This window comes from Nasonia vitripennis, chromosome 4 (genome assembly GCF_009193385.2).
Source record: "Nasonia vitripennis strain AsymCx chromosome 4, Nvit_psr_1.1, whole genome shotgun sequence".
Lineage (NCBI taxonomy): Eukaryota > Metazoa > Arthropoda > Insecta > Hymenoptera > Pteromalidae > Nasonia > Nasonia vitripennis.
In genome coordinates, this window is record NC_045760.1 from 5,620,873 (window position 1) to 5,631,275 (window position 10,403).

The 10,403-nt window shown below is 38.1% G+C and overlaps 4 protein-coding genes across 8 annotated transcripts; 3 read left to right on the forward strand and 1 right to left on the reverse strand.

The window, feature by feature from the left end:
* The first annotated feature begins 90 nt into the window (after positions 1 to 90).
* On the forward strand, positions 91 to 3,768 carry LOC100120735 (dihydrolipoyllysine-residue succinyltransferase component of 2-oxoglutarate dehydrogenase complex, mitochondrial). 2 transcript variants are annotated; one of them, XM_001604973.6, is made up of 9 exons: positions 91 to 586; positions 1,013 to 1,037; positions 1,126 to 1,177; positions 1,246 to 1,319; positions 1,388 to 1,515; positions 1,596 to 1,931; positions 2,006 to 2,181; positions 2,264 to 2,714; positions 2,791 to 3,768. In XM_001604973.6, exons 1-9 carry the CDS (start codon positions 512 to 514, stop codon positions 2,923 to 2,925), a joined length of 1,452 nt encoding a protein of 483 aa, XP_001605023.1. In that variant the 5' UTR covers positions 91 to 511; the 3' UTR covers positions 2,926 to 3,768. The 2 variants fall into 2 exon arrangements, with proteins under 2 accessions (XP_001605023.1, XP_008205526.1); XM_008207304.4 differs by having other exon boundaries at positions 285 to 586; positions 1,249 to 1,319.
* Positions 3,769 to 3,839: 71 nt separating this feature from the next.
* LOC100313522 (uncharacterized) lies at positions 3,840 to 5,496 on the forward strand. Of its 3 annotated transcripts, none has more exons than XM_031928458.2 (3): positions 3,840 to 3,905; positions 4,289 to 4,496; positions 4,573 to 5,496. In XM_031928458.2, exons 2-3 carry the CDS (start codon positions 4,410 to 4,412, stop codon positions 4,942 to 4,944), a joined length of 459 nt encoding a protein of 152 aa, XP_031784318.1. In that variant the 5' UTR covers positions 3,840 to 3,905; positions 4,289 to 4,409; the 3' UTR covers positions 4,945 to 5,496. The 3 variants fall into 3 exon arrangements, with proteins under 3 accessions (XP_031784318.1, XP_008205428.1, NP_001161252.1); XM_008207206.4 differs by lacking the exon at positions 3,840 to 3,905 and adding an exon at positions 3,906 to 4,211; NM_001167780.1 differs by lacking the exon at positions 3,840 to 3,905 and having other exon boundaries at positions 4,273 to 4,496.
* LOC100118284 (26S proteasome regulatory subunit 4) lies at positions 5,275 to 10,253 on the reverse strand. 2 transcript variants are annotated; one of them, XM_032599726.1, is made up of 6 exons: positions 9,955 to 10,253; positions 7,645 to 7,765; positions 7,216 to 7,320; positions 6,060 to 7,008; positions 5,725 to 5,960; positions 5,275 to 5,644 (listed from the first exon to the last, which is right to left on the reverse strand). In XM_032599726.1, the coding sequence occupies exons 3-6, from the start codon at positions 7,216 to 7,218 to the stop codon at positions 5,510 to 5,512; spliced, it is 1,323 nt and encodes a 440-aa protein (XP_032455617.1). In that variant the 5' UTR covers positions 7,219 to 7,320; positions 7,645 to 7,765; positions 9,955 to 10,253; the 3' UTR covers positions 5,275 to 5,509. The 2 variants fall into 2 exon arrangements, with proteins under 2 accessions (XP_032455617.1, XP_001604655.2); XM_001604605.6 differs by lacking the exon at positions 9,955 to 10,253 and having other exon boundaries at positions 7,645 to 8,645.
* LOC100120702 (probable DNA-directed RNA polymerase III subunit RPC6) lies at positions 7,683 to 9,306 on the forward strand. The gene is made up of 4 exons (XM_001604259.6): positions 7,683 to 7,954; positions 8,032 to 8,650; positions 8,729 to 8,890; positions 8,966 to 9,306. The coding sequence occupies exons 1-4, from the start codon at positions 7,896 to 7,898 to the stop codon at positions 9,041 to 9,043; spliced, it is 918 nt and encodes a 305-aa protein (XP_001604309.1). The 5' UTR covers positions 7,683 to 7,895; the 3' UTR covers positions 9,044 to 9,306.
* Positions 10,254 to 10,403: the final 150 nt, after the last annotated feature.

The window sequence follows — 10,403 nt, forward strand, 5'->3', positions numbered from 1 at the left end:
CCCGAAACTACTTTGCAATCCCGAACGAGTGACACTCGACCGCGCATAATTTCAAAGTCCGAAAGTCGCGCGACTGACCAGCGAAGTGTGAGCGTGTACCTCTCCTCGGGTGTATTCCCATTTCCTCGAAGACAAAATTTAGGAAGCGTCAGCGAAGAAGCGCGACAAGGATAAAAACGCAGTGCGCTCGCAAACGAAACATACCTCCAAAACTGCTCTGATCAGACGAGTCGCGTGAGCAACCGAAAAGCGCGAGAGAGAGAGAGAGAGAGAGAGAGAGAGCTCGGCGAAGCTCAGTGACGTGTGCAAGACAAGGAGAGCGAGTATAGAGAGCAATAATATATACATATATAGCGAGAGCGCAGCACCCCACCCCGTCGCTCCACATCGAGAGTGTGTGCACATAGCTATATGATAGTGCACGGGAACAGTTTTGTGTGCTGTGCTGTGCGCCTGTGTCCCTCCGTCACGAGAACGGGCGCTACGGAGTCCGAGTGTCTGCCTGCTGAGGATGGTCGGAATACTTTCCAACTCGTCGCGGGTCGCCCCACGCGCCCTGAGACGTCTAACCTTGCTGCAATCCAAGGTAAGGCTCACCTCCTTGTCGCCGACTTCTTGCGCAGCAACGAACGAAAGACACTCGCTATCTTTGACCCGGTGTATAACTTGCATTTCCACCTATCGAACGACCCGGGAGTCGCGATAAAAAAATCCGTCTTTCGACAGAAGTTTACGCCTGCGACCGCGAAGATTTACACCCCCAGCGCTCCGTTACATAATAGGCGGAGAAAAATTGCCGATATGCCGCGCTTGGAAAACTAGACAATTTTTTTCCGACTTTTCGCCCTTACGAAGCACGTGACCTAGACGAAAAGTTTCTGCTAGGGCCGCCGCTCTCATCGCGCTTGCACCATATTTATCGGGACTGCTGTCAATGGGACAATTATTTTTATAACAGCGAGAGATGTCGAAATCAAAGTAAACATTCGGATTTTTTTTCTGTGTTTTACAGGTAGTCCGGACGCTGTATCAAGGAGGTAAGCTGGCCAGCATATTTGAGTAGAAATTTTTCTGAAAATTTGCCTAATATAGATGCAATTTAAAATTATCAATGCGTCATTGCAGGGCCAACTTCTTGTGTTAGAGCTCAAAGGGTTCTGGACAGACATGTCCAAAAGTGAGTTTATAAATAAATGTTAGTTAAGCTAGAAGGTGACAGTTTTGCTTATGGTCTTTCATTTCCAGCAGTCAGACCAAACCCCATGTGATCCAATCTTGGAGTATTCAGTCCAGATATATACAATCAACTTCGTCATTATGTAAGTATTGTCAAAAAAGTGTTACATGACAGCTGGAAGAATGTGACTAACTTTCATAAATTTGCCAGGGGAGATGAAAGATGTCGTGGTGCCTGCATTTGCCGACAGTATAAGCGAAGGAGATGTAAGGTGGGAAAAGAAAGAAGGAGACCAAGTGAAGGAGGATGATGTTTTGTGTGAAATCGAAACTGACAAAGTATGACAGGCAAACTATTGTACCTATGGTTATACTCTATTACTCCATGATCAGTCGATCTAAACTTTATTTTTCTTTAGACATCGGTTCCTGTTCCATCCCCTGCTGCTGGAGTTCTCAAGAATATTCTCAAAAAGGATGGTGACACTGTAACTCCTGGAACTAAACTGTGTCAAATTGATGTTGGTGCTACTGGTGGTGCAGCTCCATCAAAAGCAGCTGAAACTCCAAAAGCTGAGGCACCAAAGGCTCCCGAACCAGCAAAAGCAGCACCTCCACCACCACCACCAGCTGCTGCAGCTCCACCACCACCATCTCACGCTCCTCCGCCACCACCGCCACCACCGGCATCTGCACCACCGCCACCTCAAGCTCCCAAGGCATCCATGCCTGTAGCAGCTATCAAACATGCACAGGTAATATTTGAATGCAACAAAAATGGAGAAAAAAATATTTTATCCTATAAGTTAATATGAACAAATATCTAAAGTCTCTGGAAGGTGCAAAAGTACAACTGCCACCGCAAGACTACACCCGCGAGATCATCGGCACCCGAACTGAACAGCGAGTCAAGATGAACAGAATGCGTCTTCGCATTGCAGAGCGTTTGAAGGATGCTCAGAACACCAATGCCATGTTGACAACATTCAATGAAATCGACATGAGGTTAGCATATACGAAATTTAAAAATATATATTTAATATTTTAACTTTATTGTTATTAATTTACGATTTAAATACATTTTCAGCGCCCTGATCGATTTCCGTAAATCGAATCAAGAATCCTTCCAGAAGAAGTATGGCCTTAAATTAGGTTTTATGAGTCCATTCATTGCTGCTTCTGCTTATGCTCTAAAAGATCAGCCTGTTGTCAATGCCGTCATCGACGGTACTGACATAGTTTACAGAGATTACGTCGATATTAGCGTAGCTGTAGCCACACCAAAAGGTCTAGTCGTGCCTGTACTGCGAAGCGTAGAAAATAAGAACTTTGCTGAGATCGAAATAGCCATGGCTGCTGTGGGTGACAAAGCTAGGAAAGGAAAAATTTCAGTTGAAGATATGGACGGCGGCACCTTCACGATAAGCAACGGTGGAGTTTTCGGATCCCTTATGGGAACTCCGATTATTAATCCTCCTCAGAGTGCCATTCTGGGAATGCACGGTGTCTTTGATAGACCTATTGCTGTCAAAGGACAGGTATAAGACGAAAATTAGAACAAGCATTATAGTCTTACTTTTAAATTGGAATATCTAATTTTTTGTATTGTTCCAGGTTGTTATTCGACCCATGATGTACGTGGCGCTCACGTACGATCATCGATTAATCGATGGGCGTGAAGCTGTGATGTTCTTGAGAAAAATCAAGGATGCAGTGGAAGATCCTAGAATCATTTTAGCTGGTCTTTAAAAACTTCTAAGACATCTGTTGCAATCGCTTCAAGCGCCTCTCTTTTTAAGAATTACGTACTTGTACAGTGTCATATCATAATAATTTATTTCTTGCTCCAATAGAAGATTCCCAACAGAAGCTCGGACGTTATCAATTATTTTACCATAAAGCTGTGATTCAAAGAAAGTAAAAAATTTTCACTTTTAATTGCAGGAATTAATTCTAGAATCAACTGTTTCATTTATTAATACTATTTCTGTATCAAAATATGTTTAATTTCGCCTGATAATACATTTTTTTGAATACTGAAATAAATGTCGCAATATGTAACTTTTACTTAATTTTATAATCTGCGTACTACTAAATTTTAAAATATCAAGCTGTGCATTGATGTTTTAATAATTTGTCTATGATAGTATAGTGATTTCAGTATTCTAGAAAATGTATTATTAGCATTACAAAAAATCATCCAACTTGTAATCATTGTCATAAAAACATTATTTCTTAAAATTACTTATTACATGTCCTTGTAACTTATTTTCCCGAATTTCATTCGAACTTCAAGAGTTGATCGTATGATGCGTATGTACATTTTCCGTTAAAAATAAAGGGCACTTTAAACTAACGTTCCTCGATAAAAAATTGTAAATAATAAGCAATGTTAAACGACAATTGCAATATACGTTGACGTATCGACAAACGAGAACAGGCTACGTTCAACTTATTACACAAAGATCACGAAAGAATAAAAATATGGATTTATTGTACTTAAATACTCTACGATATTAAATGCCGTTTGAAATTATAATAACAAATATAGTGAACGTTATGTCTGAATAAAAACAAAGAAATTGCTGAAAACATTTTTTAACATCATTGAAATACTTATTTATAATATATGCTTTTATCGCGATAGATAATGCTAATAGTATATTTGTTGACTGTCGTTAACTAGAATGAGGTAGCCAAAAGAATCACATAGACTAGAACATACACGTGTAAGTATACAAGGCAAGGCCATAAATGGACTTTTTTTAAAAAGTGGCGTAGATTTTACTTTATCAATTAACTGATAAATTTTAATCTGCATCTTTATAGATTTCTCATAAATAACTCATAAATCCCGGATTCAAATAGTTAATAATATAATAAAAAATTTGATGAAAAATTCAATGAAATTATTACATTCGTTACAAATTGTCATACGTCAAATATGTCCTCCCCGACATATAGTTATGGCATTTGCCTGTTAATTCAAATGTTTTTTTCCACTAAGTAATTATAGTATATAGTGGTGTATGGAGGTTAGAGTATTCTCAAATCATATATCTATATATATGTACGCAACAATGAGACAGAGTATATATATATATACTTATAGGTTTAGCGTGAGCAGATGAGAAATCAGCTGTGATTGAATCCTGCTCTGCACGTTTGGTTTGCTTTTAAATAACAGGTGACAGACTTAGTGCATCAAGTTTAATTTGCATAAGAGCTACCTCATGGAGAACTTAACTGATCATAATGATGAAGATTCTTTGGAATTGGCGTCGAAAACATGGAATAGGGTGATAGACTCTGCCTCCAAAGTAAGCCAATTTTGATTTCTTCAAATCATAATTAAATACTTACATTATGATTAAAATTATAAAATTCTACTTTCAGACTGGATTTAGAGAAGGCATTAAAGATGGCTCAATGTCTGTTTTTCAAGATGGTTTTGATAGAGGTTATAAACAAGCTTTTAGGGTTACATTTCTTTTAGGAGTTTATAAGGGTCTTGCTAATTCTATGATGAAGGATGTTCAGCTTCCTCTTCAAGTTGAAAATATTCTGTCTAAATCTAAAAAAGGATTATGTTACTTGTGTGAAATTGAAAGCAAAGGAACTACAGTAGCTCCCGATCAATCAATAGATGAAATAGAAAATTGTCAAAAAGATCATCCAGATAAGATTTTGCAAATTTTAAAAGATTATTTTGATCCTCTATTTCAAGAGCAGAATATTGACCTTAGTTTGTTAGACTTGCATAAGTGATTTTAAACAATTTCATTTAAAAATAATAACATATTTTTATACGATTCTATTATACAGTTTAAGTAAGTTGTTTGTATTAATAATATATGTATATAATGTCATTTTTTATCTTGGAACTTGCTAAAAGCTTGAATTGGGACATGGATTTTTACACTTTTTTTATTGTATCGGAAATTATATCATGAAATTAAGCTATTTTTAAATTTTTTGTAAATTATGCAAATGTATGCTGCAACCCTTAGTATATGATATAAATAATAACTTTTTGACTACTTTTTGAAGTTAATAGGTTTCATCCAGGAACTATCATTAAATAAGACAAGAGTAATGTTGATTTTTACAGCTTTTTTACTTTATTAAGCATTGTTCAATAAAATTAGAAAAAGAAAACGATTGCTTTGTTTGTTGTTAATTATACAGATGTACAATCTCGGTTATCGAAATGTTAATAAATGACTGATGTAACAATTTTATAAAAGAATTTCAATCACGTTTTATTTCGAGTATATTTTCAATAATAATTGCAAAAAAATTATTGGCGAATATAAAATACAAATATGAATTTTTATAAATATAAACCTTCCGGAGAACCTTCTTTTTTTCTATATAACACACTCTCCTTTGACTTTTTGAAGTCTTCACTGGTGACTTTCATACGACGCTCTCTCAGTGCCATTAGACCAGCCTCAGTACATATTGCCTGAAATCATAAATTTATTTTTTTTTTTGCAAAATTAAAGTTTAGCATAAAAAACATAAACTGAAGTTTGAATACTGTACCTTAATATCTGCACCAGATAAATCATCTTTAGCCATGATCAGTTCAGTAAGATTAACATCAGGCGCCAAAGTCATTCTACTAGTATGTATACTAAAGATCCTCTTTTTAGTCTTCTCATCTGGTAATGGGAACTCAATTTTTCTATCAATCCTGCCAGGTCTGATCAGTGCAGGATCCAAGGTTTCAATTCTATTTGTAGCCATGACTACTTTAACATCACCTCTGCTATCAAAACCTAAATAATAAGAAATAATAAAATTCATTAATTACCTGAATTTTTTTTTAATCACAAAATCGATTAAAACTACTAAAAGTAAATAAAAAAAAAGTTTACCATCGAGTTGATTCAGAAGTTCAAGCATAGTTCTCTGAATTTCCCTTTCTCCTCCACTGTTGCTGTCATACCGCTTAGTTCCAACAGCATCAATTTCGTCAATAAAGACAATAGACGGGGCATGCTCTTCAGCAACTCTGAAAAGTTCTCTAACAAGTTTTGGTCCATCTCCTAAGTATTTCTGAATGAGTTCTGAACCAACAACTCTGAGGAAAGTTGCAGATGTTTGATTAGCCACTGCTTTTGCTAATAGAGTTTTGCCAGTACCAGGAGGACCATATAAAATAACTCCTTTGGGTGGTTTTATACCCATCTCTTCATAATACTCTGGGTGAGTCATTGGAAGCTCAACTGATTCTTTGATTTCTTGAATTTGGACATCAAGACCTCCTATATCAGCATAAGTTTCTTGTGGAGCCTTTTCTAGCTTCATGACAGTGACCATTGGATCAGTATCATCTCCTAATACTCCGACTACGGCATGAACTTTATGATTCAGCAGTACTGAACATCCTGGTTCAAGTTGATCTTTATCAACAAAGGAGAGAATAGAAACGTAATGTTCTGAACCAACAGAGGTGGAAACAATGGCATGATTATCATCAATGATTTCTTCCAATGTTCCTACAGACATTGGGGTTCCTCTCAAGTCATCTACCTTGGACCTTTCTTCTTCATTTTTCTCTTCCTGTGGCTTCAGGCGCTCTTGATTCCTAATGAATTCCTCTTCCATCAGAAGGTAGTCCTTGATGCGTTCAAGTTTTAAAAGTTTCAGTCTGCATCTTGTGTGAGGTGTAACTTGAGGTAGTTTTAGAGCTGCATCAGGACCTTTTGTGCGACGCTTCTTCTTTCCAACTCTTGTAGGAACTGGTGGCTCGTATTTCTTCTTCTTGTCTTTATCATCCTTTTTGTCCCCGCCAGCGCCTCCTGGGCCTGACTGATTCTGACCCTGAAAACGAAATGATAATAAACTTTTAAAAGTAAACCAAGAGCAGTTTCATTTCAAAACTAGGTTAACTTTTTGTTTCTAAAGTTTTACTCCAATGTCGAACGAAATCTAATAAAAATAATCCCGTTCGATAGTTAAAAGTACACTTATTCATTTAAACTATTAAATCTATTTTAAAAAACTGTGTTTATTAATTATTTTACTTACCATTACTTAAAAGTTTTGACAAGCCGTAGAAATCACAAAGTCATTCGCTGATCATGCCCGCCATCTTCTTTTCGTTCGATACTTCGATTCGAAACGCGATTGCCGCTATCGAAATGGAACAAACAAAAACAATTTTTGAAAAAAAAGTTTAGTAATGAAACAGTAGTAAATCGGTTTGATAGTTTTTGTATTATTGCTCTTGGATAGAACAATAATGATGCAAAACTACATTGAGGTAGATAAATCTTGAAAATATTTTAAAATGTTTTAGCGGGCTTTTCCAGTTTTTTCACCAGCTTCTGAAAAGGTGCAAAAACTAAAACTTGTCGTATATGTCTGTTATATATAATTTCTCTATTTTTTCAATTTCCATTATAAGTAATTGCCTAATTGCGTTCTTATCATAACAATAGCGCTTTTGGAACTCACCGCTAGGTGACTAGGTGTTACTGCATGCCGATCAGTAATGCCGATGCTCATTATATGCTGCCCCTGCCCGTCAGCCGTCAGCACGCTGATGGTCAACGTGATTATCTATAGGTTAGGTTCGCTAGAAAGGCAAACAAGAAAAAAAAGGCTGTAGAATAATCAAGTATTGGGTTATTTGGATTGTAGGAGTCCAGTTCAATTACTTGATATTATGAATAGTTGAATCAGATGTATTTCATTAAATCGTGACAATGGATACAAATTCGGAACAAGCCAACAATCCTGAACAGCATGATGCCATATCCCAAAAGTATGTACTTATTTTTATTATCAAGTGATGATAAAATATCTACTAAATTATTTGTTAACTCTTGAATCGTATTGCAGGATAATTAACCTTGCACAAGGGAAACCTAAGGGTATATCTGATAAAGACATTTCTACGGAAATGCCAGACCTGACACCAATTCAGAAAGCACAATCCCTCAATAAGCTCTTAACACAGGGTTATTTTGACCTTTTCAAGCAGGGTGAAACATTGTTGTACAAATTAAAAGATCCAACCAAGGCTAGAACAGCAAAAGGAGCTGACAATGAGGAGAGAATTGTGTATACCATTATAGAAGAAGCTGGCAACAAAGGAATTTGGACCAGAGATATAAGATTCAAATCCAATTTGATGCCAACTCAACTGAACAAAATCCTCAAGAGTCTCGAAACAAAAAAAATCATTAAGGCAGTCAAGTCTGTTGCTGCGAGTAAAAAAAAAGTATTTATGCTGTACAATTTGGAGCCGGACAGATCAGTAACCGGTGGAGCATGGTATCAGGATCAAGACTTTGAAGCAGAGTTTGTTGATGTTTTAAACCAACAGTGTTATAGATTTTTAGAACAAAAACGAGAGAGTACCAAGAACTATATAAATGGACCTATTGCCGAGAAGAATGCTACTTTTGCCTCGTCTAAAGAAGTCTGGAAGTTTATTTCTGATTTAGGTATAAGTAAAGTAAGTACTTTCATCAATCAATTCTGCATGATTGCATTCATTAAAAAAATACTTATCCAAGATAAAAATTGCTTTTAGGTAAAACTAAGTGTTGAAGATTTAGAAATGATTTTAAATACATTAATCTACGACGGAAAGGTAGAGAGAACAGTCTCAAGCGATGGAAGCAGCTTGTACAGAGCAATCAATCCTTTACTCAATTCGCCAGGACTTGTACAAAGTTCCTGTGGAGTCTGTCCTGTAAGTTCGAACTGTTTTGCTTGCCAACAATAATAATTTTGTAAACGTTTATGACATTGTAATTTATCATTGCAGGTGAGAAAGAATTGCTGTGATTTTGGAGATACAACTCCTCTCAAATGCCAATACATAACTGAGTGGCTGGATATGTAGCTACAAAAATTTTTTTTGTACATAGTTTATTTTTTAAATTTTATGTATGCGTGCGTGAGCGTTGATTTATACGATTAACAAATTTATCAACAACTTGTGTTTTATTATTTACGAAAAAATGTTAGAAGAAAAAGATAAAAACAAATTTTTACGAACAATCTATTGTTTACACACGAATATTTCGTTCAAGAAGTATTGCTATTTGTATTCGTCGACTGCAACTACTGCGATTTTTGCAATAAAACTCGCGATCAAACCGACAGTATCCAAGTGTTCAAATTCTCGAAGTAATGCCCTCGAGTTCCCGCTAAAAACCAAGCATTCCAACAGGCGTTGCCAATAGCATTAAAAAAAAGCGCGCGCTCAATTTTTACGTATCACGCGATTTTCATCTCGCGTCACCTTCGGCAACGTTCCAAACGAGACGAATTGATCGCGATTCCTACGAATCGTCAGTTTATCGAGAAAAAGAAAATTTCACGCTACGTCGAAGCAACGAGAGTGTCAACTCGATAAACAGCTACGAAATTATCTCGACGCGACCGAGATCATCGTTCAAGTGTTGGTACGCTCCAATGGCGGCTCTGCGGTGCATTATGTGAGAGACGCACATCATATCCCATTTCCGTAGGTGCGAGCTATTGTGCAATTCAGTGCAAGACAAAACGGCAATAGGGTCGGCTCGGCCGCGAACAGACATCTAAAGTTGGTCGAAATTCTCGAGAACAGAACGTAGCAGACTAGCCGCCAAACGTCGCCAGAGTAAACAATAGAACAGCTGGAGCCGCGAGACACGCGAGAGCACGCACGCACTCGAACGGTGTACCGAGAAGCGCGCTTTTAAAAATTGGCGGAAAGCGGCCAAGTCGAGAGGCCGGCTGGCGGGAGAATCGTAAGCATTGGTGGCAGACCTGTTTCCGCTGTTCTGCCAGTAGCTCTGGCCATCAGTAGCATCGCGGAGCCAAGAGCGCGAGTATACTACTCTCGCCCCCACTCTCCGGCGAGCCGCGAGAGCCATTAGAAAGAAGTCATATAGTACAGACAGAGTCTCCGCAGTAGTATGTGTGTGTGAGTCGTGCGCGCGTTGTTGCTCTCTGCTCTGCTGCTGCAGCTGCTGATCGGCCTGGCACAGGTGTGAGTGAACGAAAGCGCGGCACTCCGCGGAGTATGGACAGTACGAGGCAGCTGCTTTTTCAGAGTGCGGTCTACTAAACAGCGGTCCCCGCGCGTGATCGGCATCCTCGCGCGGCGACGTAGAGTAGCGGCACTCGAGCGTGACTTGGACTTGGACTCGTGTGTGAGCGCGAGCGCGGCAAGCCGCCACCGCCGCCGCCGCCGCCGCCGCCGCCGCCAAGTTCGC

Coding starts and splice junctions, on each gene's coding strand:
- LOC100120735 (XM_001604973.6), top strand. CDS start 512: ATGGTCGGAATACTTTCCAACTCGTCGCGGGTCGCCCCACGCGCCCTG. Junction 1,178..1,245: donor CTGGACAGACATGTCCAAAA/GTGAGTTTATAA, acceptor TTTCATTTCCAG/CAGTCAGACCAAACCCCATG. Junction 2,182..2,263: donor TTCAATGAAATCGACATGAG/GTTAGCATATAC, acceptor ATACATTTTCAG/CGCCCTGATCGATTTCCGTA.
- LOC100313522 (XM_031928458.2), top strand. CDS start 4,410: ATGGAGAACTTAACTGATCATAATGATGAAGATTCTTTGGAATTGGCG. Junction 4,497..4,572: donor TGATAGACTCTGCCTCCAAA/GTAAGCCAATTT, acceptor TTCTACTTTCAG/ACTGGATTTAGAGAAGGCAT.
- LOC100118284 (XM_032599726.1), bottom strand. Junction 5,961..6,059: donor ACTTCTGAATCAACTCGATG/GTAAACTTTTTT, acceptor CTTATTATTTAG/GTTTTGATAGCAGAGGTGAT. Junction 5,645..5,724: donor TATCTGGTGCAGATATTAAG/GTACAGTATTCA, acceptor TTATGATTTCAG/GCAATATGTACTGAGGCTGG.
- LOC100120702 (XM_001604259.6), top strand. CDS start 7,896: ATGGATACAAATTCGGAACAAGCCAACAATCCTGAACAGCATGATGCC. Junction 7,955..8,031: donor CATGATGCCATATCCCAAAA/GTATGTACTTAT, acceptor ATCGTATTGCAG/GATAATTAACCTTGCACAAG. Junction 8,891..8,965: donor GTTCCTGTGGAGTCTGTCCT/GTAAGTTCGAAC, acceptor TTATCATTGCAG/GTGAGAAAGAATTGCTGTGA.